The 24,850-nt window shown below is 41.5% G+C and overlaps 2 protein-coding genes across 3 annotated transcripts in view; one reads left to right on the top strand and one right to left on the bottom strand.

Annotated features, from left to right (window-relative positions):
• The window catches only part of COG5 (component of oligomeric golgi complex 5), a 104,661-nt gene extending 98,368 nt beyond the window's left edge, over positions 1–6,293 (top strand). The window contains exon 16 of the mRNA XM_032688796.1: positions 6,062–6,293. Coding sequence (XP_032544687.1) covers positions 6,062–6,176 — 115 coding nt within the window. The 3' untranslated portion in view covers positions 6,177–6,293. The remainder of the gene's footprint in view (positions 1–6,061) is intronic.
• Positions 6,294–6,923: 630 nt separating this feature from the next.
• Positions 6,924–24,525, bottom strand: HBP1 (HMG-box transcription factor 1). Of its 2 annotated transcripts, none has more exons than XM_032688797.1 (11): positions 24,435–24,525; positions 20,335–20,527; positions 19,030–19,264; positions 17,981–18,113; positions 17,077–17,188; positions 16,847–16,959; positions 16,367–16,523; positions 15,659–15,803; positions 12,911–13,240; positions 9,505–9,646; positions 6,924–8,037 (listed from the first exon to the last, which is right to left on the bottom strand). In XM_032688797.1, the coding sequence occupies exons 1-11, from the start codon at positions 24,447–24,449 to the stop codon at positions 8,020–8,022; spliced, it is 1,593 nt and encodes a 530-aa protein (XP_032544688.1). In that variant the 5' UTR covers positions 24,450–24,525; the 3' UTR covers positions 6,924–8,019. The 2 variants fall into 2 exon arrangements, with proteins under 2 accessions (XP_032544688.1, XP_032544689.1); XM_032688798.1 differs by having other exon boundaries at positions 20,335–20,523; positions 24,435–24,486.
• Positions 24,526–24,850: the final 325 nt, after the last annotated feature.

Below are 24,850 nucleotides of genomic sequence, written 5' to 3'. Positions count from 1 at the left end.
GAGATGTCCCCTGCCAGTCTGTTGTCCTGCAGGTGATGCTGTTGGAGATTTTACTGTCCGTTTTTACGGTAGTTTTTATAGCACTGGATTAAATAGACCTGGTGCCAGACAGATGTGCTCTTGCACAGCGTATTTCCCATTTTCTGCTTTGCCCTGAAGTTTGCAGAGCAAACAGACTTTTAACAAAGTACTAAGGAAAAGTCTGGCCCTGGTGTCCTTCCGCTGCTCTGCTGATGGTTCAGGACAGGAGTGCACAGGGTACTACCCCACTGCTGAGCAGGAGGGTGATCCCTGCCTCCTCCAAAGCTTCCAGAGTAAATCAGGCTTCATTTGACTGAGGCAGAGCCCAGGAGGGGAGCACTAGTATTCAGTGTAATTAGAGTAATTCTAAATTATATGCATTAAGATCCCTTAAGAACCACAACCCAAATTGTACTTTTTTTTCCCTTTTAACTGTAGATATAAATCTTCATGGGTTGAAATAACATTTTAAAGAAGAACTATCTGGGTCTTATATAATCAGCTTGTCCTGATTTCCAAGAAAGCTCATGGTTTTGCTCATGCAAGTGAAGTAATGTAATAAGTGCTTTAAAATCCTTTTCCTTATGTGGGAGGGCACCTTAAACTTAGGGGTTTTTTTTTCCTTACTTCTTATGGCATTTTTAATGAAGCATTAATATATGCAGAACATCCCACCAACCCTCTTTCCATGGCTCTCTTTTACAAACAATATTTGTAATGTATACCATAGCTTGTCTTTTAAAATAGAAACAGATTGCTGAACAGGTTTTATGTCCTTTATTAGACTGGAAGATGCTGAATTTAGGGCATTATTTAGTCTAATCCCTTCAAGAGTATGTTTTGTATATTACATAAACAGGGTTTCTTCCATCTTAAACATCGATAATAGAACTATAAATTACATCTTTTTATATGACAACAGCTGTGATCTCTTCTGTGCTGGAGACCTGATGATACTGCTTTCACCCATGGTGCTGTTTATTTTTCCAGAACTACTCAGGCACTGGTGTTTTTACAGTGTCCTCTACAGGAGTGAGCCTACCTTTTTAAAGACAAGATTTTAATGCTAAACTGGTGCATCTGAATTGAATTCTGTACTGCCAGCATGTACAAAAGCTTGTTTGAGATAGGATTGGTAAAGTTTACAAAAATTTCATCATAAATTCTGCAATTCAAGCGTTAACTAAGCCTTTAAACTCATTTATCTCCCCAAATGAGGTACAGTCAGGTAGGCATTTCAACAGCTCCAGTGATGTGTATTGTTCCAAGTTGCCCAGCTCAGCCAGCCAGTCTTGCTTTGCCATTAGCAACTTCCTGCACTGTCCATATTCCTCTCTGTTGCAGTCCCAAAATCCCCCCCTTAAGACTTCGTAACTGTCTTCAGAGAAACAAAACTCTCATCCCAGATGAACTTCAGGAATCATATATACTCTATTGACCATTGCTGCCTTCAGATACCTCTCCCAGCCCATTCCTCCTTCTCACTCTGGAGCAACCTCATCATTATTCTCTGGACTCCAAACATCCTTTCTCCCTGGATTTGTGATTTGTGCAATTTTATTACCTGGACCTTTTGTTACCAGGTTTGTTGTTCCTAACAGAGTGGACAGACTTCCTGGCCTTCCACCATGGTGTCATTACCACAGCCAGCAATGCAGAAGAGTTTCCTGAGCTTGACCCGTAGGTTCCCTTGCCACCAGGAAGGGTGTGGAGCTTCAGGTGATTGCACTGCCTCTTCACTCCCAGCCTTCAGCAGCTGCAGCAGCTTTTCATCCTCCCACTCAGTGTGAGGCCCCTCAGCTGCTTTCCTACGCCTGCCCATATGGGAGCAGGTTCTCAGCCTTCCCATGGGGAGCAGGGAGTACTCTAGGCCAGTTCACTTCACTGAAAACACTGTTCTTTCAGTGTTCAGGTAGAGTTACTGATAATGAATGGCTTTTTAACATTCAGCTTCAGAGTGTTTAAATACTTTTATTGGACATGCAAGCGTGGGACACAGGAAAACAGTGAATGCAGTTAGTGTGTTCAGAAAGCCTTTATTTTCATTGTTTAGTGTAAAGATGTACAAGGTCTGTTTTAGAAAAATGCCTGAGAACTCACCTTATAATATTGATGGAGTAGTAATTACTGGTTGTTTTTTTGAGTGGGTAAGAGAATTAGTTAAAATGCTCCTGGGTGGGTCATACTGCTGAAGTTTGACTGTGTCTCTTTGAAACAATGCAAGCAAAGCCACACTAAAAGAGCAAGTGCAGCAGAAGGGAGCTGACAAAGACAACTTCTGTCGGCTCCTGGAGAAGGATCTGGGCAGTTCTGAGGTCACCAAACAATTCCTTTGAGCTGATTTTTAAGTTGCAAGAGGACAGTGGCTGCCACTGATGAACTTGGTTTTGCCAGTTAAATCAGATTCTTTTGGGGCAGGAGAGAAGGAAAAAGACATAAAAGCTGCTGGAAGGTGTGACAGTGGGACTCTAATACTGGTGTTTGGCACTTAGCATAGCCTAAATCTCATTCCATCTTGTTTGATCTGATGGGAATAACAGTCTGGCTAAGGATTATCAAAGGGCTGACATTGAGTGGTTTTGGGTGCTGCTTTTAGGGTAAAGCTTCTCCCTTTCATCTCTCTGGTTATCTCTGTAATCTTTTTCAAGGGCTTTTTCAAAGCAAGGAGATAAGTCAGAGAGGGATAGCAGTGTTACCATCTGGATAATGATGCCAACCCACAACTTCACCAAGAGGTGTCAGAGCTTTCTAAGTTAAGCAGGTCAATATGGTTTTTCTATTTTCAGCTTTTGATGACTTCAAAAAACGATTTGGGCCCAACAAACTTTGAGGAGTATATAGAAAGGAAAAGACAGGGACACTGGTGAGTGGAAGGGGAAGGATTTAGCAAGATGAATGCCAGTTACAGTAAGAAAACTGTCGCAGGAGTTTCTCAACTGTTTTTTTAATACAAGGGACTATTCTTTGTAGCAACTAACATCTGACATATTTACTGATAACTGCTGACCAGAGTACTTGATTACTGACCTGAGTGGAAATGTGGAACACCTCTGACTCTTCTGAAGCATCTCCCCTCATTGTGATGGCATCTGTGTGCCTGCCTTCTTTGCCTCCATCTCCCACCCTCTGCTCAGTTTGCTCGTCACATCTGATTGCCACAAGAGGCCAGTTCATGTAAAAAGCACACTTTCCTGATGTTTCATTCCCCAAGTCTACTTCTTCTTTTTAAATCTTGGGATTTAAAATGTACCTGTGGATGTGCATAATCTCTCTGCCATTCATCATGCTGATGGCCTTTGCTGAGAGTGAGGTGAGCTGCACCCAAAGCACTTTCTGGATGCAGCAAGCAGGTTTTTAGTTATTGCTTCTTTCCCTGTAGACCTTGTGCTGCTCCCCAGGGACCATTGGGAAGGAGCAGACTGAAGGTTTGCAGGGCGCTGACCAGGTACAAAAAGTCAGCTTTATTTTGGCTAGATAAAATAAATATTCTTTCCCTGCCTTTCTGACTGCAACAAGGGATTGCTTCTCTCTTGCTGTTTACTGATGTGCAAAAAATTCAGTGACTCCTCACACTGTGTGGTCACAGTGTGGACCACTCAGCAGTAGCTCACTGGTAAGTTATCAAAACTGTAGAGCTCTCAAGTGCACTAAGGCCAACACTAGAGACTGTTTCGGTGCTCAGTCACTTTATTCTTCTGAAGCCTCTGAACTTTCCAGTAATCCAGTCCATCCTCCTTTTGCATCCCTTCAGTCTCAGACAATATGCCCTGGGCTTCAGCAAAGAGCGACTCTGAAGTCCAGCTGCTGCCTGAGGATGTCAGGAGCTGTGGTGGGTGGTGGGCAGCTCCTCGGGCCTATGCTTGTTTCATTTCCATCCTGTGCTCAGAAGGAAAGCTGCCTCAGGTTCTTTGGTTGCACAGTTGCTTCACTCTCTCCCTGTCAAACTCTATTAGCAGGGAGTGCACGAGGGGACACCCAACTCCTCCTGTTGTGCTCTGGCAGTGAGGCTGATGGATCAGCGCCTCGATTTGATGGGGTTGGGAAGTGCTGGCAGGAGCAGGTGCAGCCTCAGGACCAGCTCAAGGGGCCAGGCTGTCATTGCTGTCACTGGCTTCTCAGAACCCAAAGCTCAAACTCCTCTCTCCAGCAAACTGAGCACAGGCTCTTGGCCTCAGGAGCATCTTCCACTTGTTAATAACTGAACTTTGTTGGAAATTCCCAGCAGTGCTCTGACACGGATGGGTTTGAGTCATTGAGGAAGGGTCAAGCCCTTGCTGATTCAGCAGTAGCTTTACTCACAGGCAACCAAGTGTACTGTGACCCTGTGTCCTCCTTCCATCTCTCCTGCTCTGCCAGGTTTGGTGCGCTCATCTGACCCTACCCAGAGCTGCAGCACCACACAGGGATCTTGGCTGCTCCTCTCTTAACATATTATTCCAGGAGGAGCCTCTGTATGTGTGAAACATGGGCTGAATCTCACTCTTTAGTGCTTCTGCTTTCCTTAAGCCTTGTCTAATTAAATGCCTATTTACTGCCTATTGCCTCCAGCTGCCAGCAGGCACGTATGGGTGAGCAGTGCTGCCTTCAGTCCATGAACTCTTTGGGTGGGAATGCAGTGTTTCACCAAAAGCTCATCTTTTGGGAGTAGCAGCAAACAAATCCCGCTCTGCCTCAGCAGCCCACCATCTTCCAGCAGTTTATGTGTATTTATAGGCATAACACTGCAGTTGCTCTGTGTTACCATCTCCCTTAACCCCTGTGCCCCCCGCTCCCTTCACCAGATGTGCAGGACAACCATCTACCTTCCCACAGTGGGACTGGGAATGTTCCTGTCGTGTTACCAAAAGCCAGTGGGCCCTCTCCCTGGCAGAGCAGCTGTGCTGGTGTGTCCTGCACATCCATGAAGGAATGCATGTAACAAAACCCAGGACTGCTCCCCCACTCAGTGACCCAGAGTGACGTTTGCAGCTCTGTCGCTCACCTTAGCAGCAGGACCTGCTGCCCTGTGGGATGGTGCCTGGGAAGGGCTGTGATGACGCATTGTATTAGCACTGCTGCTGTCACCAACCAGAACAGGAACAGCTAAGTACCAGGAGCTGTCTTAAGTCTCAACTTGAAGTGGGGTCTGTGGTTTGTGCATGTGTTTTCCTAATGTTACAATTTTGCTGTAAATAGCACAAATGTAAAAAAGAGTTTTAGAAGAAAACTCCAAGATTATTTTATGTGTTACATGAAGAAATAGGAGAAGCAGAAAAGGAAAATTAAATTAGAAGCCATATTTACGTGTGGCAAGACTAACTTCGCCTACTTAATGAGACAGTAAGCTGGAATCTGAACAGACCAGCAAAGTCTTTGTTTTACAAATATGCTGTCATTCAACAATACCGTGTACTAGAACGTTGGCTAAAAGGTGGCCCTATGTTGTAAAGCAGGTTATGTACAGATGTCATCACAGTTGCCCCTTTTAGCTTTGCAGTGTTCTATTTGTGCAGCTCACACCAGAGGACCCTACGGGTGACACCCTGTGACAAGGTCTAAGAAAGCCACATCCAAGCTGCACCTCGCACGCAGGCTGTCTGTGGTTAGCACAGCGTTTCCCCGAGGACCGCGGCAGTTCAAAAGGCTGTGCCAGGAAATCACCTGAGGGCACCGCAGTTGTTCACCAGTGCCCCAGTTTTCATGCTCCAAGTTGCACTCTCGGCGTCTGCAGCAGCTGGGGACTATTCTCTCCCTTTCTAAAGGTTGCCACTGTGCCCGAGTCTGTGCGTCAGAGCTGTCATTTCAAGCCATCTGCAACGTGCTGCTGCTTATTTAAATGTTAACTTGTTTGCTCCTCAAAACATGCAAGAAAGGAGAAAAAGATCATGAAACAATTATATAGAGCTTTGCAAGGCCTTTCTTGCTCACTTCCTTCCACAGAAACAAGTAAGGACCATCTGATGAAAATTCTGCAGGAGGGAAGAAGGCAATTAATTTCAGTTGCAGATCCTGAATTTACTGAACTTAATTGCTTTAGCTACTCTTCTTTTTTTTTTTTCAGTGGTGCACTGGAAGCTTATGTTCAATCAGTCAGAACAAGAGAGGGGAAGGAATTTGCACCCGTCTACCCCATAATGGTTCAGCTGCTGCAGAAAGCCATGTCAACCCTTCAGTGAGCACACTTGGATAACGCTCTCGACATATGAAATGGACACGTTCACAGTCGGGGGTCTTTGGTGCCACACATGTATTTACAGTTCATGTAAATTATTCCCAAATACAGAAGCTTTACAGTGAAATGTGTTTACCTACTTCCTCTCTGAAACTTGTCTTCTTGCTTTACTTTCGCATTACAGGAACTTATACAGAAATATTAATAAGGAAATTGTACAACTTTTATGTGCTGTAAGTCTACATTTCATTGAAACATTCTTAAGCATTCCTTCTGAATTTAGAAAAGTGTAAAATTAGAACTCAAATATTACAGTATAATTGCTGAATATCTCAAATAAGGAAGCAGCTCTTTTCCTACAAGTATGGTTTTAAACAGTTGGATACATTTTAGCCTTATTCAGAAAACTGAACTTCTGAAATGCTAGAATCATCAGTTTCCATCTAAAAATCACTAATTTTAACAGAAGGAAAAATATTTATAACTAACCTAAATGATTCTCTATTGCACTGCTACTTGCTTAGAAATAATTTATATTTATTTCAACTCTCTTTTTGCTTAAACTGTAATAAAGTACATTGACTATTGAATCCTGAAATCAGTATTTGAAATTCTTCAACATCTTCCTAATGGCAAAGCATAAAAATATACTTTGGATGAGTTCATGTAAAGACTTCCAGGCAGAACATGCTCACTGCTGCAGGGCTGAATTAGTGATTGGTCTTCTTCATTTTATAAAATACACAACACCAAATTTTAATGAATTTATTTGAAATAATATACAAGAATATAGTGTGCAAAAATCTTAGGGGCAACATCATGTAGACGTGTCATAAACTGAAATTTACAGTTGTGATTCTTAAAAAAAAAAACCAACGCACAGCTGTTTAGTACAGGAAAAGCCATGATTGTAAAAGTTCACAGCAGAAGCAAATTGTAATCCTAATGCAGCTGCTCTAATTTTAGACAGTTGGAGGAGAAAAAAAAGTAAAGTGCAAGTGTTGCACGTATAGTTAAGTGCAAAGTTTGCCCCCACCATAAAGATGTCTTATGGCAAAATAAAATATTGTAGAATATGTGGCAAAGACAAAACACAGAGTTATAACTATGATGGTGATGGTATCAACAGCACCATTTTTCTTGAGATAACGTTATTTTTTCATTTCATCCTCTCCCAGGCCATTGTTTCCACCATGAAATGACAGCTCTTACTAGTGCCAGCTGATGCAAAAATATCTCCCTTGTGGATACAGGTTTTATAAGTGGCATCCCAAGCAGCAGCTCCTTTGCTACATCACACCATGCTCTCCATTCCCACACGTTCTGGTAACTTGCTGGCAGCGGGGCAGGCTGGGAAGCTGGAGACTGATAATACACTTTGCCATTTCAGAAAACCCCAGGCCCCAGAATTGCAATTAATAATATGGTTGTGCAATACATATTAATCAGCAATAAGAATCAATGTATATAAACAGCTGTTACATATTTTAAAATTCCCCTTTTTGTACATTTTCTTTTAAAAATAAACATTTATACACATCTCCTTCGCCTCTTTCTAAAGTACTTTAGCACCACAGGATATCCATTTTCAAGCCTATATTACCTGATACATATATGAAGTTTGGAAGAAAAATAAGGCAATTTGGTTTAAAATGCTGATAGTTTTAGCTTACTTAATGTTCTATTGTAAAAAGCAAATCTGCACGCAGATCATTTCCGACTTGATGGTGCCAGTATTTTATGGTCACGCAGAGTCACAAAAAATAGTAAGACCTTGATCTTTTGCATCTTCTTGCCATTGAGCAACAGCCATTTTGCAAACACAGAGTTAACAGAAAAATTCTGGCTTAATGCTGTTGTGAGCCCTGAGAAAAGAGAAGAGAAAACCAGGTTAGCAGAAACTAAAAACTAGCAAACGCTCGTTCTGAAAGCCACAAATACTTTTCACTGATCAGTTATTCAGAAGAAAACAAAAAGGCCAAAACCAGACATCAAGACTTCTCTGTCACAGCCTGGAGTCCACCAGTCATTAGTAAGGTAACCAAGCTGCAAACAGTTCAGTTCACTGAATTAAATAATTTAAAAAGGCATTTCCTGATGTAACACTGAGGTTCTACAGATCCTGTTCTCTTGGCCTGAAGTCCCTAAGGACAAGGAAAATCCTACTACAAGGCAGTGTAAGAAAGCCATCCTTCCTACTGAGGCCAATTCATCACTACTCCTCTCAGCTACAGAAATGCCTCTGAGTTGCCTGAAGCTCACAGGTGAGTGTGTGATCTCACCATCCAAAGCCCAAGACTGCAGTAGTGTAAAAGCAGATAAAAATAAAGACTAGTGTTTTAACTAAACCCACAAGGAAATCTAACATAAGATGACACTGTTGATAAAAACAGAATGCAGTGAAAAGAAAACCAGCTTTTTCCTAGCAGCTGGGATTTGGTGGAACCTTCTGCAACAAGGGACTGGGAACTCAGCACAATGTAGAGCAGAAAGAAGCAACTTGAGTGTAGGAGCATTTCTTATTCAGTCTTAAGGCAACACTTGCATATGCTCTTGAGAAAGCAGCCTCATTTACACATGAAAGGAAGGGGGGTAACTTGAGGATGAAATCTTAGACTACGTGGATGGTTTCACCAACCATGGAGATGAAGTCCACACCACACTTCAAGCTCCTGTCCAGGCATAAAATGGCTGATGAAAGCACTTGGCATTCTGTGCACCTCAGTGATCTCTCCTTCCAACCTACTCCTGTAGTAGAACAAGCTGAATCTCCTTTTTTTTGATGTGTGCTTTATATGATGGTTCAGCTTGAAAGCTGTTCTCTTTAATACATCCACCACCTACTAATCCACACCTACAATCTTAGATTGATGGCTTTCTACAAAGTGCAAAACAATTTATTTCCCTACAGAAGTAGTGTTATCTACTGTATTTATTTTACAATTAAACACAGTCATAAGTCAAAGGGATCCACCAGGAAAAAATTATTTTGCTCCCTTAATATCTTCATATATGCTGGTATAAATAAGGATTAAAAAAACAGAAAAAGGTAAAGAAAAAGCTTTTACTGAACAAAAAAAATTTAGGTACAACCTTATAAACTTAGTTACTTCAAACAAAAGGTCATGTACCCTTCCTCCACATTCCACGAGCACACTCACTTCTCAGTCCAACAGAATTCACAAAATTCTCATATAAAATATTGAGAGAAACCCTCTCCTGAAGAAGGTCTGGGCTACCAAGAACTCAACTTATACTGCACAAACTCCACTGTAGCTACCTGTATGAACACATATAAGTGCATAGTGAAAAAGACTGCTTCACAAACATACAGAATTCGTTCGTTTTCTTTTCCAACAGTCAGGATTTAAACGTTTCTGCTCTTCTGCCAAGGCCTTGGCTTCTAGTGTGTACATCCGTCTTTCCTCATTTTTCATCTTCTTCCACCTGTCCCCGAGTATCACACTTATGGCTCTGCAAGATAAATGTTTACAGTGTGGTCAGGATGGTGCTAAGAAATACCCTGATTTTTTTCTTTTTTTATCTGAGAACTTTAAAGAAGACAGAAGTTAAGGACAGAAGGAAAAAATCAAGTGTATCTTAACATTTTTAACAATCATGTTTCTGGTTATATTCTCATCGCTCTTTTAATCGTTAAACAGCTGAGACTTCTGTGTTAGCTGAGCATGGGTCAATGCACATTCTAACATTTCAAAGGGTGTACATTTGAATACGCAGCAACTGGCATAAACCAGCAAAATAGGGATGTTAAAAAAACACCACCAAATGGTAACTCACATTTGTTTTGCTCTACTTTCATACTAAAAGATAATATGACAGATTTGCTGAAAATATGTTCTCTAATAATTAGGGCAATGAACTGAATATGACCTCAGCCAAACAAATATTTGATTAACACCAAGCCCCCATGTCTATTTAATCAATATGTGTAGCTTCCTCCATCTTTAATCCATGCTGGGCAGAACACAATGGTAAGTTCCCATTCCTATGCAAAGGGAACCGTTTGTTCTAATACATCTATCACCATTTCCAGAAGCTAAATTAATTCCTTTCCTACTCTCTCTAAACTCTAAATCTTTTGAGAACATTTCCCTGTATTATCATGCCATATTGCTTAACTGCACTCCCAAATGTTGGATCAATATCCCATTAAAGCTTTAACTCCATCCTTCAGCTGAACAAAAATCTCTAAACAACAGCTCTTTTATCAATGACAATTACAAGCTAATGAGTAGTTTGAACACTTTGGCTTCAGATTACAGTGATGAGAGTTCTATGAGTTCTATGATGGGCTTTAACAAAAAGGTGGACACAACTAACTTTCTACTATTAACAAGTTCCTTGCTGGCAGCAAAGCTATTCACAGACTTTCTAACTGACTGTGGAGTGTCATCAACCATTTCCATAACATGGCACATACAGCAATTCTGAAGGCTTTTCTGCACCACACCAAGAAAATGGATTTTGAATCCTGCAAGACCTTTTGGTACCATTCAGACTTTCCCAGAGCACTCAGGGAGCACAGCCTGACCTGCACTGGGGCTGCCCTTCAGCCTGTGCTGTCACATGCTCTGGTGACTACTCAGAGCAAACTCCTCAAGCTGCCACCAGATCCCACCAACATCAAACCCATTTGCACAGCCTGTCTCTTTGGCGATGGAATTTCTGGTTTTATATCCTAACTGAGAACCAGTATCTTTGGTCTGTCATCAGAAGCAAACAAACCCCAGTTTAATTAGCAGATTTTTCATGTTTTGACAGTGTCCAGAGGCAAATCAACAGAAACCTGTCTGCTTTGGGTCACCAGTTTGTACTGGGTCACTCACACCCCCAGGAAAGAACATGGTGACCCAGAGAGAGGAGGTTTGCTGAAAAAGCAAATCAAAATGCACTATGAAATCTTTGTATTTCAAATCAAAAATATTATTTTCCTCATCTTTAGAAGGTTCACTACTCAAATTATTCAAGGATTTCTGAATGCACAACTAAGTCCAACAACAGTTACAGTGAGAATATCTAGAAAATAAACAAGTGCAGCCCTAACACCAGTTTCTCAAACATGGTCTTACAGCCCACAGCAGTTTTAAGTATCCCGTGACTCTTGACTCCTGCTTTGTTTACAGCTCTCTGTCTTGCTCACATGGCTTGAGACCTTCTTTGTCTCGGAACAGACTGTGTAACTCTGAATACCTCAAGTTCTGTCCTGTCTTACAGGGGTAAGAAAAATAAAGTAACTGTAACAAACATAACTCCAAGGTATAAAAGTAACTACTACATTGTAACATCTACTCAGTAATCTGAAAATGACACAAACTTACATTTTTTTAAAAAAAGAGTTGTCTCTGAACAGCCAAATAAATGCCTCAGCAACACTTTAGCAACAGTAGCGAAATTTCTGCAACATCAATTATCCCTAACTCTGTTTGTGCTGTACTGTGTTTTATGGATGCCACGAAACTGCACCCAAATGCACTGCCTTCCAAACGGGGCAGTGAGCAGTGAATGCATTCTGAAGCTCACTTGTAACTTTGTCATCACTTTCCTTCAAGGTAAACCTCCTCACTGAAATATTCAGCTTATTTTCACATCCATGCAGCTGCAGCTCCAGGTCACTGCATCCATTTGAAATCAGCATTCTCAATTAAATGTATAACCATCATAAACTTTCCTGGCTGATATTCAGTTCCATTTCTCATTGATAGTTGCAATGAATGTGAAGGCAGCAGATCTGATTCATTGAACTTATTATAAATATTACAGAACATCATCACTGGGACACACAAGACTGGCTGGGATTTAAGGATGGGCTATTTATAAAGCAGGATTTTATTTCTCAATAGCAGTTACAGCCTCTTATTAGAACATTATAAAATAGCCAAAACCCCTTTAAAAGCACTGTCAACTTTAATTTTTTTTTCCAGATTTAGTACTAGAATTTTTTTGTCACAATGCAAAGTTTTCATAACGTTACATACATTAAAAAATCTAAGATCAGTGCATGTTCATGTGCTTTAGTTTCTATTTACATATGCATAATTAGCACAAAATATTACTTAAAACATATGTACTAGAGATCTTTATAAAAAAACATTTAGAAGCGATGTACCTATAGATTAAGAACAAAAGAACAAACTAACAAAGACCCATCCCCAGTCATACAACTCTTCCTGCAAGTTTCAGCAGATTGCTGAATGCCTTTAGGACAAGCAAAATTTGGCAATGTACTGTCCGGATTAAGATCTTTCAGATATCCTAACAATCAGTACTCCATTATTCAAAAGGATATATAGACTGGAAATAAATGCTTCTAACTTCATGAACAATTTCCAATACTATGTCAAGACATAATTAGAAGAACCAGAAATTCCCTTTTTTCCATTACAGCACACAAGCAGAGCACTTCCTCACTCATCAGTGAAAACAAAGACTGTTCTGTATTTGTGACTCTGCTGATGCACATATATACATGTATCTGTTGCTTTACCCAAATCCTTTCTCAGAAATTAAGTTTGCCAAAACTGGCTTGTATCAAGTTCACTGCATACTGTAAATATTTACAGTCCACCCCTAAATTACCCTTCACGTTAGCATCTTTCAAAACTTGTTCTTAAAACAATATACACACATTGTATTTTAAATGCAAAATTTAGGCCACAGAGGGAGAGAGATATTCTGCTAGCTCACCCATAACAGCAAAAGTACAGTTTATATCATTACCTGTTGTCTTTCCCTGGATACATCTGAGTGTATTCAACTCTGTATTTTTTGGCAAAAAGCATGAAGGCATTCATTGGTCTTTTGCACTTGTTTGGAGAAGTGGCACTCACAGTACTTGCAGTCCCTGAGCTGTGGCTTTTGCCAGCTTTGCTGTACAAAGGATTGGAGGAAAGATGTGACGATGCAGGAGAGGCACAGTTTTTATTACTGCATTCTGATCTCTCGGCATCCTGATTGTTTGATCCTCCACAGGACAGAGACGCGCGGCGCTGGCGGGCCATGCTGCTGAGCACATACACTGCAGAGGAGTCCATCGGTGTGAAATCGTAACTACAAGAAAAAGACATCATAAAGTGATCGAGTAATTTTCACGTAAAATCCCTAAAATATCTGTTCACTCTTCAACTGTACTACATTTCTAGTATCCTGGTCTCTTTTGTGTGACATAAAGATTTGTGCTTGATGCAGATGTCAGTGTGAAAAACAAAAAACCACAACAAGAATCTGGCAGATAAATTAGTATTTTCTTCAATGTGATGGCAGACTGCAACTTCACACGTTCTGCTGTGTACTTTCAACTCCCCAGCTGTGTATCAATTAGCTATACACTGTCTTCAAATTCCATCCTCTTTTGAAATACACTTCTTTCTTTCTGCTTCTGTCCTTACCATAAATCAAGCCTGGTCAGTGAATGACAGGTACTGAAAGGGACAAGTGATGTGGAAAAAATAAGCATTGAGTTCACTTGCATACACATATTAAGGACAGATATGAAAGCACTAAATTAAAATAAATTACATGCATTACTGTGCAAGTAACTTCTCTCGGCAGTTAAATACACACTGTGTGACACACAAACCTTCCACTGAGATAACACCACTTCTTAGAGCCCCGTGACGTCGCACCATTTGGTGCAGCGCTGACAAATGCCTGCCCTCTAGTGACAAAACCGCGACAGGCCTCGGCATTTCAAGGTATTTGAACAGCTTTGAGGAGTTGTTTCCACAAAATTTAGACCTCCAAATACTCCAAACTCTTGCAATTTTTAGTTGACTGACAACTACAATTAACCTCTAAGCGCTACCGAAGAAGTTTAATTCCACAGACTATCTCCAGGTGTGCAGATACAGCCTAGGAAGCAAAGGCTATGCTGCCTTTAGCACACTATATGGATAAAACACACTTGGAAAGGTGCTACTCAATCATAAATCATTAAGTTACCACCACAAAATAAACACAAAACATATATATGCTAAGGCTCCACTCACACACTGCTCAATGTGTCTAATAATAGCATAATTGAAGGTCAAAATAAGGGCTTTGAAGAGCTTTTTTTCTGAACACGAAGTAGAACTACTAGCAAGGAAATAACTGCATGTGGCAGTCCAGCCCCAATCTGCAAAGGTAGCTCCTTTTGTGGGACAGAACCATAAGGAAGAGTGGAGCCTTAAGAGTTGCTTCTAACATCCCTTAGGAAAGTACAAAGCAGCGAAGAAGTGATAATGCTGACAACCCTGCAGGCTATCACAAGATAAGGAGAAATGACCTCCCTGTTCTACAACAGTCCAACACTCTTCCTATTCCTAATCTCCTTCCCTACTCCTCATCTCCTTCCCATAACACAGCAACAGGATTTTGTTTTTTAATTCTTCTGTCCTGTTAACCACAGCTGCTGCTGCACACTTCCTTCTCAGTCACTTACTCCCTTCTGCCCAGAAAGAAAGGCAAGGAATTTGAAGTGTTCAGGCAGAATTCAGCTGGGCTGCAGGATTAGTAAGGAGCCAGAAGTCCAATTTCTTCAGTGAGATGTAGCTATAGTGATTCTAACAGCTCTCTATGTATGCAGTTCAGAACAGGAGTTAGTAAGAAGAAAAAAAAAACCCAGACAGCAAAGGAGTGAAGCCAAGCAATCTGAACTTGCTCTCCATGCCAGACTGAAATCACACAAGAGCTCCCAGGGCTTGAACTGCAAACAGCATTTTAAATTCCTTTTTTTCTACTGTAAAAAAACCCCAAAAAGTAACTGGACTAAAAACAGATGCTAAAAAGGCACTAACATATAGGAGAAGATGGATTCTACTAAACCTAGAAATCTCAAAATAGTATGGAAAAAAACCTTTAGTATTTGGTTAGAATCTTAGAATCATTTATGTTGGACAGGACCTCTGAAGGTTATCTGGTTGAACTTCTAGCTCAGAAAAACCTCAAAGTTAATCAAACTTTGAAGTTAGGTAGGTTTGCTATAATACAAAAGAATCCAAAGAAAAAGAATACACAAAAATAGGAAGTAATTATGAAAGTACTGTATTCTAAAGCCATAGCACAAGCATTTATCACTAAGAAACTACTCAGATAATTAAGATACATAGCTGCATAGGAAGCACAAGGTAACAGCTGGCAGACATATTACTATGGGAAAATTGTACTAGGTTTTTCAAACATAATTCACTTTACCTGAAGAATTTATACAAGTAATATATATATTTTTACTGCTCTATCTAATCTGTCTTAAAATATTATAAAAAGAGGCTGAAAAGTTATTTCATTTCAAGGTACTACTTTGCAGTTTAGCAGAGTACATAATTACACAGCTTTTCTAGTCCTGAGTATTCATTTTTCCCTATCATTTATCTTATATTACCAAAACTATTCTCTCTTTGCTCTATATAATGCTTCAAATTCTTCTAGACTTAAGGTGCCTACTCATTCAATACAAGAACCACTGAGGCCACTTTATCCAAAAATTACCTTTTAAATGTATCAAAAACACCTGAATCATCAAAGTTAATGGCATCAGGGTGTCCAGGAGGTAGACACAGATCTCCAAGATGCATTTCACAGCATGGAATGCCATGCTGTACCACAGTCAAGCTTGGATAAAAAGATGACCAACCTGAAGTGGTAAAGAGTTAAATTAGACAAACGGCCAGACAATCTCTCCGGTTCTTCATTGGAGCAATCCTATATCTCTAAATTACATAATTTTATAAAAATGTTCTGATGTAGTTTCTTTCACCCAAAAGAAAAATCAGAAACACTTAATTAGGGAATTCTTACTGCAAACAGTTCATTTTTATCTCAAATAAAATCTCATTCTAGCAAAAAAGTAATCAAAACCTGGAAACTTTTACCATCATAAGTTCCATGTCTAGCAGGTGAGAAAAGCCTCTTATTTGCGGCTCTTTCTCCCCCGCCCCCCCAGTTTTTCTGTTTTCCTGAGCTCCATTTATATATTTGATCAAATCTTCCCTTAAGATATAGGCAGTCTTCCTGGTACCTTTATGGTTTTACAGTTTTGTTTGTTCAAATTTGGGATTTCTTTACAAAGAGAGTAAATTGTTTCTACACCACAACTTTCTATCAATTTCGTGAACAATATGGGATGCCAATAAAATCTGTAATCACTTTCTGAGAATATTTTAATATACAACCAACTGTACTTGTAGTATTTCATACCTTTATTTTTAACATAAAATGGATGGTCGAGTCTGCATTCTACGGTAAGCAAGCCATCCTCCACTGTGCCGGGATCAAAAGTCAGCTTCAGCACTGACTCACCACAGGAAATACTTTCTTCATGAGAAATCAACTTTAGACCATTGGAACCATAGTCCTGTAAACACACACACAGTTCAAAAAACTTCCCCCCAAAAAAGCCTATACCTGTGTATACTACAGGTGTATACTCATCATCGTACACTGTACACCAACATTTTAATTAGTATTTCTATCTTGCTGGTAAAGATGATGTAACATTTAAAACATACCTAAATGAATTAAATTCAAGTACCTTATAGTAAGATACTCGAATAGCTCTAGACATCTAAAATGTCAACCTGTCTTCCTGAGATGGTAATTAAAGGCACAGGGATAATATAAGAATCGCTAAATATTTGCTACAGGTATTGAAATAAATTTATTAGAAGTAATGGCTACCTTGTAAGGGCTCACTGGGAGATCTTCCTCTTTTCCACAGCTTTCAGATCTTGCAAACTCTTCAACATCCTGCCATTCTTTATTGCGTCCTTTGTGAAAGCACAAACGAGAGCCTAACAGATTTTTTCAAGGGAAAAAAATTAGTGTTAGGTAAAAAAGTCTTTCTTACAAAAAAAAAAAAAAAAGACAAGACAAAACAAATACTTATTTGATGGTACATGTTATTTTACCTTTTAGAAAACAATGCCAAACAGTTGAAGGCCAGGAATGGCACCATCCTAAATCATCATCATCTGAAAGTGATGACATGCAGAAAATGCCAGATTCTGATTCACTATTTGCCTGTTAAAAAAAACCAAAATGGTGTTGATATTTTACTACAGAAGATTTAAGATTTTAGGGTTGGTCTTATATGTCTTAAGACACAGTCACTCATTTGCACCTGTGGCATCATTTTGCCTCAAATACCAATAGGAATGTAACACAGAGATTCAAGGACTGCAGTAAATATAAATGGAGCGTTTTCATCTCCTTTTCTGAGATGCATCTTGAAATTTTTGGGTTTCATTCTCTGAGATTCATTTTTACACACCTATGGATTATTTTATGCTTAGGTGTAAGCCTTTTACAAGCTATCACTCTTTGGTCATCCACAGACTCACTCAAAGCACATGTTACTCTATGGTCCAATTATTGGAAAGCTGCAGGTTCAAGCTGGTTCCAGATAAATCACTTGGAAAAATTCAGTGTCGTTAACAGACAAGTTTCAGACACAAATTAATACTCAGGAAAGGGAGACATGGGACCGACAGTATTTGTGCGCCTAAAAGGAGAGAGATCCATATTTCCTTTTCAGGTTGCAAATGAGTTAACAGAGTTTTTTAAAGCTTGCTATAGAGGGAACTACAGTAGTAGCAAAGTATTCTTAAAATGGGATCTCTTCAGAAAAAATGTGAACTGTATAAAGCAGCACTACAAGCCTACCCTGTGTGGTAAGAAGAAACAGAAAATCCAGCTTAAATAGAAACGCTATTGGTACTAAACAGATTATGTTTTTTAAATCAGTTTCCCTTTTCAAAGAACTTAACTCATTACTCATACATCTTCATTTTAAAATGTTTCAGAACAACTCACCCTTTCGTGTCTGACTGGTGTTTCGTCCACATCATTCTTGGAGAAGTTGGGATCGTTGTTTGAAGATACTGGTGGAGGACGTGCATAGGAATGTAAACTTTTGCTTGTAGCTATTATGTGAACAGGAGATGATCTACAATAAAAATAAGTATTTTAAAATAGCTCAGATTAAGACAACTTGAGACTTCGCTGCCGTTACTCCAAAATGCTTTTATTGCAAATATTTCTGTTTGAGTGAGCTGAACACCAAATAAACCTCCCACACAGTAGTATTCAAATGGGATGATTAAAAGGTGCAAGCTCAGGCAAAGAGAATATTTAGCATAACTCCTGCATAGCTTCTATACAGCACCCAAATGACAGTATTACTTCCACAACAGCATCTCACTGTCACAATGCTGAAGTTTTTACAAATATATTGAAGTGAATACCCCATTCTTAAGAGTAAACAAAGACATCTGCTCTGCCCTAATAATTAAATCTCAACTACATTACTATTAACAGCACTGCATTTAATTTTCTAAATATAAACCTAAGACTAAGATGTAAAATGAGAAGTGAAGCCCACAAATTTTCAAGATTCTGCACTGCTGTTCACAGCCTCATGGAATTTACAGATCACAGACCTGAAACAGTTATAACTAAAATATACTTTGCATTAGATTTCCAATTAGCTCTGTTAAAAAAAATTTCAAAGTCAGTGCACTAGAAAGCATTAAGAATTTAACACAACAAATTCTTTTTAATTTTTCATCTGCTGCTTCACATGAAGTAAACATCCATAATTTCTGGGCCTGCTTTGACTAGGCAATGTCGTTATATCAATGTGTTATATCATCCCGCCTCATTCATGGCTGGAAACTAAGCAGCTTTTGTACCAGACTCTGAGATGAGTCCCGTGCATACTTTCACAGAACAATAAAGATACTAAACAGATCAAAGAATAGAGCTCCAGTTCAAATTCAGAAGGTATAAAGAGTGAAGGAAATGTTTCTGGAGGTACAGTATTACAAATCCCCGCGGTTCAAAATTGAAAAGAATGTCAGTACCTGTTATAGAAAGCGCACTGCATCAAAGGACTCTGAGGACTTGTGGCTATATTTGCTAATTCTGTCAACCAGTTCACCCCATTCTCACAAGAATAAGCATTTTCTGGATTGCTGTTTGAGGTATGTTGGCTCCATGAAGGCCTTGAACATTCCTGATGTGAAACATCAGCACCAAGCTGAAAAAGTGCAGGTGGGGTAGAATCTGTCTGCACAGCCTGTAATTCAGGAAGATCATCTACAAACAAAAGCACAGATTACCACAATTATACCCAATTCTAGTTGACATCAAATATTGCAAATTTAAATAAAAAAGGAACCACAATAGTTCCATTTTTTTGTATCAAAACTACCAACATTTTACAAATCCTATTCGTAATCCTGACAAAATGGCCACAGAAATAGCAACGCCTCTAGTCTAGCGTACAGTCACACAAGAAATTTAAGAAAAAAATAAGTTAACTATATAAAAATGTAGTTCTGGTACCAGTTTACACAGAACTGTACTGCAGAACTATGCAAAAGGTAGCATAGTTACACGCTTAACTGAAATATTAAAACATTCAACAAAAGGCAACTAAATTAATCTGTCCTAGCAGGTGTAACACTAAAAATTATCAATATCAAAGGCTATTCAAGATAAAAGTTTTCCACATTCCACCAGGGAACTGGAATTAAGTCAGAAATCATGAAAGCTGAGTATACAGCCTGGTAGGGGTAAATTCCTGTCAGTAACCTACACCTTTCACATCCCATACAGAATAGTAGAATAGAGCCCAGCATGTTAACAGAAGCCTGTGTTATGCACTGCCATGTAACTAAGTTTCATTATTCTTAATCACTCCATGAGTTCAATTAAATGTGTTAATATTTCACTGATTATATCAATACTTTCTAATGTACATGCTATTTTTCTCCAGTACATAAGAACCAAAGTTAAATGTTCCTCCAGCCCAGAATCTTTATTTGCAGCAGATCTAAACCAGCATAATTTCTCTTTAGGAGGAGCTCTTGAGCGTTGTGTTTGTTATTCTTGTGCCAAAAAATTATTTCTCTGGGAATTAGTAGCAGAAATTTGTGGCTCTGAGTTCAAGAAAACATTTGAGTCAAAAGGCCAGCGTGTAAGAACTGGAAATGGGTTAAAGGGAAAAGTGACTTCAAAGTAAGACCTTCAGATGTCACAATTCACTGTCACATTCCCTGTCCTACTTAAGTTAAAAATCAGCATCAGTTTCCAGTAATTTCAGTATAGGAAATCTGCAATGAACTTCAGAATTCAGCTTCTCTTGAAAAAGTCATGTTATTTACCAAGTTCCATGTGCTCATCACACGATGCATATCCAGGAGAAGAGGGTAGGTTTTCATTACACTTCAGCAACTCCAGTGACTCGTTCATTCCTGAAGTTCTCTTGTCCACTACCAGAAGGAGTTTCTGAACTGCATTAGGCATTTGATTTGTCTTCACTTCCCACACCATGTTAGGATGCTCCAAAGCATCTGACTTTAAAGAGACAGAGGTTAAAAACTTGTATGCATGGGAACTGGTTTAAGTTGCATCTGATATGGTACTTCATTACCAGAACTCCACAGTGTGTTGAGTATCACAGCATAATTTAGGGAAGTCTACAGATGATCTTGTACAATCCCTGCAGAAAGCAGAGCTAACTCTGAAGTTGGGAGGCTGCTTGGGGCCCTGGCCACTTGAGTTTCTAGTATCTTGAAGGATGGAGATTCCCTGACACTTCCTGGGAACCTGTTCCAGTGACCACTCTTGCTGTAAAGAAGCCGTTCCTTACACACATTTGAACTTTGCTTGCCACAGCCTGTGCCCACTGCCTCCAAGATCTGAGGTTATCTCCTCAACCACCATTCAAGCCAATGTAAAAACATTCATTGGTACCCTAAGCCTCTCATCCCATCACAGAAGGCAATCAGATGGGTCAGACAAGATTTGACTTTGGCTAATCCATTCCAGCTATTCCCTAACCCAGACAATTTCTTGCCTTGTAAGACATGGCTGTCAAGACGATTTGCCCCATAATATTCCTCAAGGCTAAGGTTGGGCTGGCCAGCCTGTAGTTTCCTCATATCCTCTTCCTCCTTGAAGCCAGATGTGACATTTTCTTTCTTCCAGACATTGGGAGCCCTCCTGCCAACAAATCCACTGCCTTTCAGAGACCATTCTCACAAGGTGTCCCTGCTTACAGCAGGGTGTTTGAAACTAGACGATCTTTAAGGTCCCTTCAAGCCCAAAACAATTCATGAATGACACTTGGCCAGCTCCCTTGGAGGCATCCCATCCAGTGCATGCCTCACAGAACCGGCCTGCCCCTCACTTGCTCCTCTTCTACCACAGACAAAGAAGTGTCTCACTCTGTCAGACTCATGTGGCTGCACCCAGGGACTTGAGAAAGCTGGAAAGAGGCCTTGCAAATAAAGATCAAAGCAAAAATGTTGCCCTTAACCTTGTGACATCAGGTCTCCTGTGCCATTTAGCACCAGCCCCAAATTCTCCCTAGTCACCATTTCACCACTGTGGTGTCTCCACAGAAGCCTTTTCCAGTGCCCTTCACATCCCTTGCCTCCAGGTGCAGTCTCAAGCACAGTGGACTGCAAACATCCTGAACAGCATTGCAAAGAGAAAGAAAAAGAAGTCTTTACCAGTAGATTTCACTGCAGTTTCATTTCCCTAAATCTCAGTACTGTAACATTTATCTCAAAAGCATTATTTTAAATTATCTTCAGCAGAGCACTGCGTGCTTATTCTACACAACCACTGCCTCTAAAAGCTGGCAAACAAGGTTATCCAATCTTTAGTAATTTCATTATCTACTGGGGTTTTTCAGATGATGATGAATTAAAGCTACTATAACATGATTACCTTGTACTTTAATGAAGTGTCATTGAAAAAGTAATCACAAGACCCTCATAAAGGAGCAGGAAACACAGCTCAGTAAGAAAGAAAATCTGAGAAGTCTACCTCCATGTTCACATCCACTAAGTAAGGTACATTAAAGAAATATAAACAACAGCTAAAAACAGCCTAATATTTTCACATCACAAAATGACTGGGGTTGGAAGGGACCTCTGGAGATCATCTAGTCCAACCCTCTCACTGCTAAAGCCCGTTCACCTACAGCAGGTTGCATGGGATTGTGTCCAGGAGAGTTTTGACTAGAAAATTTCTAACCTTCTCATCTCTTAATCTTTCAAATACATGCAAAACTTAGAGAAACTTGCAAGCCACACATAAAAGAATGTTTGATTCTACTCAAATGGCACTACTACAAAGCTAGGTCAGTTTATTCTGATTTTAAGGAGGTGGAGCAGAAAGTTTATTTGATTTGAATTTGTTTTCATTTTTGTGTGGCCGGTCAGTGACATTAATTTCACCTCCAAGAAACATCTTTAATGCAAATTATTCCTCTATCACCCATGTGGGACAACAGAAGTACAGAACACCATGAGAGCAGAAAGCTCAGCCATTTCTGCAGAAAGCTCAGACCTCAGTAGAACAGGTCAGGACCTTGAAGATTATCTCCAACTAATCAACTCTGAAAAGCCACTCCTTGTTTTTCTGGCTTGTGTACGTCCTTCCTTTCCCCCCTTCTGCTTTGGTTTTTGCTCTATCTTTTAGTCTCTTCTTTTCCCATTTTCCTGCCAAAATGAACAAGCTAACTTATTTTTGTAACGCTACCTTCTCCTTTCTTCCTGCCAGGTGCCAAGATTTAAAAGTACCTGCGCTGCTATCCCAACACACTGAAGGTCAGCAATAAGGTACAGACACAACATGCTAATCTGACAAGATACTTGCTTGAGAAATGAAGTGTTCCTCCAAGTCAAAAGAATTTCTCTAAACCAAAGCCAACCATGTACAAAAGCCAAAAAATCCTCTAACAAATGAATTACAAAGAAATCATAAAAAACTTACAAAGAAAAACAAAGAAAGTGCCCAACTTTACTTTTTAATGTTTTTATTCTACTTGATTAAAGCCTGTTTTGGACATCACATGTTTCTCTTGTCCTTAGCCTTTCAATGATTTAGAACATGAAACAGAATGGTCATTAATTCGTCTGTAAAGATTTTTTAAAATTCAACTTCATGTTCAAAACTTGTTGTGTCAGATGTTTTTTGGAAGCATGCTTCACAGGACTGTAATTACTACTGTCGTCTTTAGATGCTAAGTGAAATTATTTATTGTTTTGTGCTTTAAAATAACTTGTCATGCTAAAACAAACACCAGTATTAACAAAGACATTATTAACTGAACCATGTCTATTTCTGAGGGACAAAAATAAACGTGTGACAAGAGTAAATAAAGGCTGTGGCTGAGAAGGGGTTCAGCAGGAACTGGGCAGTATCCACCCAAACCGCACTGCGCAGGAATGCCTGGGTGGAAGTGCTTCCCTTGGTTTTTTTTCCTCCTGGTATTTGCCCTCCTTCCCCCAACCCACCGCCGAAGTCTCAGGCAACATCTACGCCTGAGCAACGCGCTGGATGGAGTTTAATTTGAACAGCTTCTCCAAGCAAAACACAGCATACTAGCAAGACTGGATCTATCCCAGGGACTTTTCCTGGCGCAGCTGCTTTGATCAGGGATCCCCGCTCCCCATTCCCGGCCGTGCCAGGGAGCGCAGCGCAGACAGAGCGTGATTCACCATGTTTTCCAAGCCCGAGCGGCCCGTTCGCGTGACGCAGGGCGGGCCGCGCTCCCCCCGTGGCACAGACACCCCCCGGGGCCCTGAGGGCGACGTTCACAGCCCGATCTGGGCCCGGAAGGCTCTGGGGACGCCCGGGAAGCCCTCACGGCTCCCCCGAAACACCCCCGGGAGCCCCCACGGCTCCCACCGCCCCCCCACCCATCACGTGACCTTGTTTACACCCGCGGCCACACGGCGCGTGCGCGCTCGGCCCCATTCATTCGTACTGCGTAACAGGGGCCCGGGGGGGCCCCCCCGCCCCGGCCGCCGCTCCCCCCGCGGGGCCGCCCGGGCCCCCCGCACCCCGCACCCGGCCCCCTGCCCCCACGGCGGCTGCCCCCGCGCCGGGCACAGCGCCCTCGCTCTGACAGATCGTGGCGGGCAGCCGCTCCCTTAGGGAAAACAAGTGGGGGACACCCGCCCTGCTCCACTTGTTTTCTGGTCTGGAGGGCCCGCAGGGGGGCCGGCGTACCGCGCAGGTTTCATCCCAGCGGCGCGGGACGGTGGCAGCTCCGCCGGGCCGGTCATGGAAGGCGCCCAGTAAACAATGTCCGGGGCTCCCTTCGCCGCCAAAAGCCTGCCCTCGCGGCTTCCTCGGCTCGGCCCGCGGCCGCCGCCGCTCCCCTCCAACCTCGCGGAACCGGCCTGCCCCCCGCGGGCGCCTCGCAGCCCCCAAAAGCGGCAGCTGCAAACTTTGTAGCACTTACCGAACCCGTCGCCATTACCGAGCTCCCCTCGGCTGCCCCCCCCGCCCCGGCCCCGCTGCGGGTCCCGCCCACGCCCAGCGCTGCTCGGCCGTTGAGTGGCCAGAGACGACGTTGCTCAAGCCGTAGCCGCTTCCTATTGGCCGCTCAGCCTGCCTGTCAGGAACGCACCCGGAGGGCGGGCATGTTTTGACTCTCCCGCGCAGCGGATTGCACCGCGCTGCACATCAATCACCCGCACACGGCGTCCCGATTGGCCAGTGCCCCCGCTGGCGCGCCGAGAGGCACTCTGGGAGCTGTAGTGCTCGCCGCCGCCCTTCCTTGCCCGCGGGGCGGCGGCGAGACCACAGCCCCCAGGGTGCCCCACGCGGCGCCCGGCGGTGGTAAACAAGCGGTGCAGGGACACGTGTACCCGGCCC

The sequence above is a fragment of the Chiroxiphia lanceolata genome, chromosome 5, assembly GCF_009829145.1.
Source record: "Chiroxiphia lanceolata isolate bChiLan1 chromosome 5, bChiLan1.pri, whole genome shotgun sequence".
NCBI classification, from domain to species: domain Eukaryota; kingdom Metazoa; phylum Chordata; class Aves; order Passeriformes; family Pipridae; genus Chiroxiphia; species Chiroxiphia lanceolata.
This window is presented reverse-complemented; position numbering and strand designations above follow the sequence as displayed.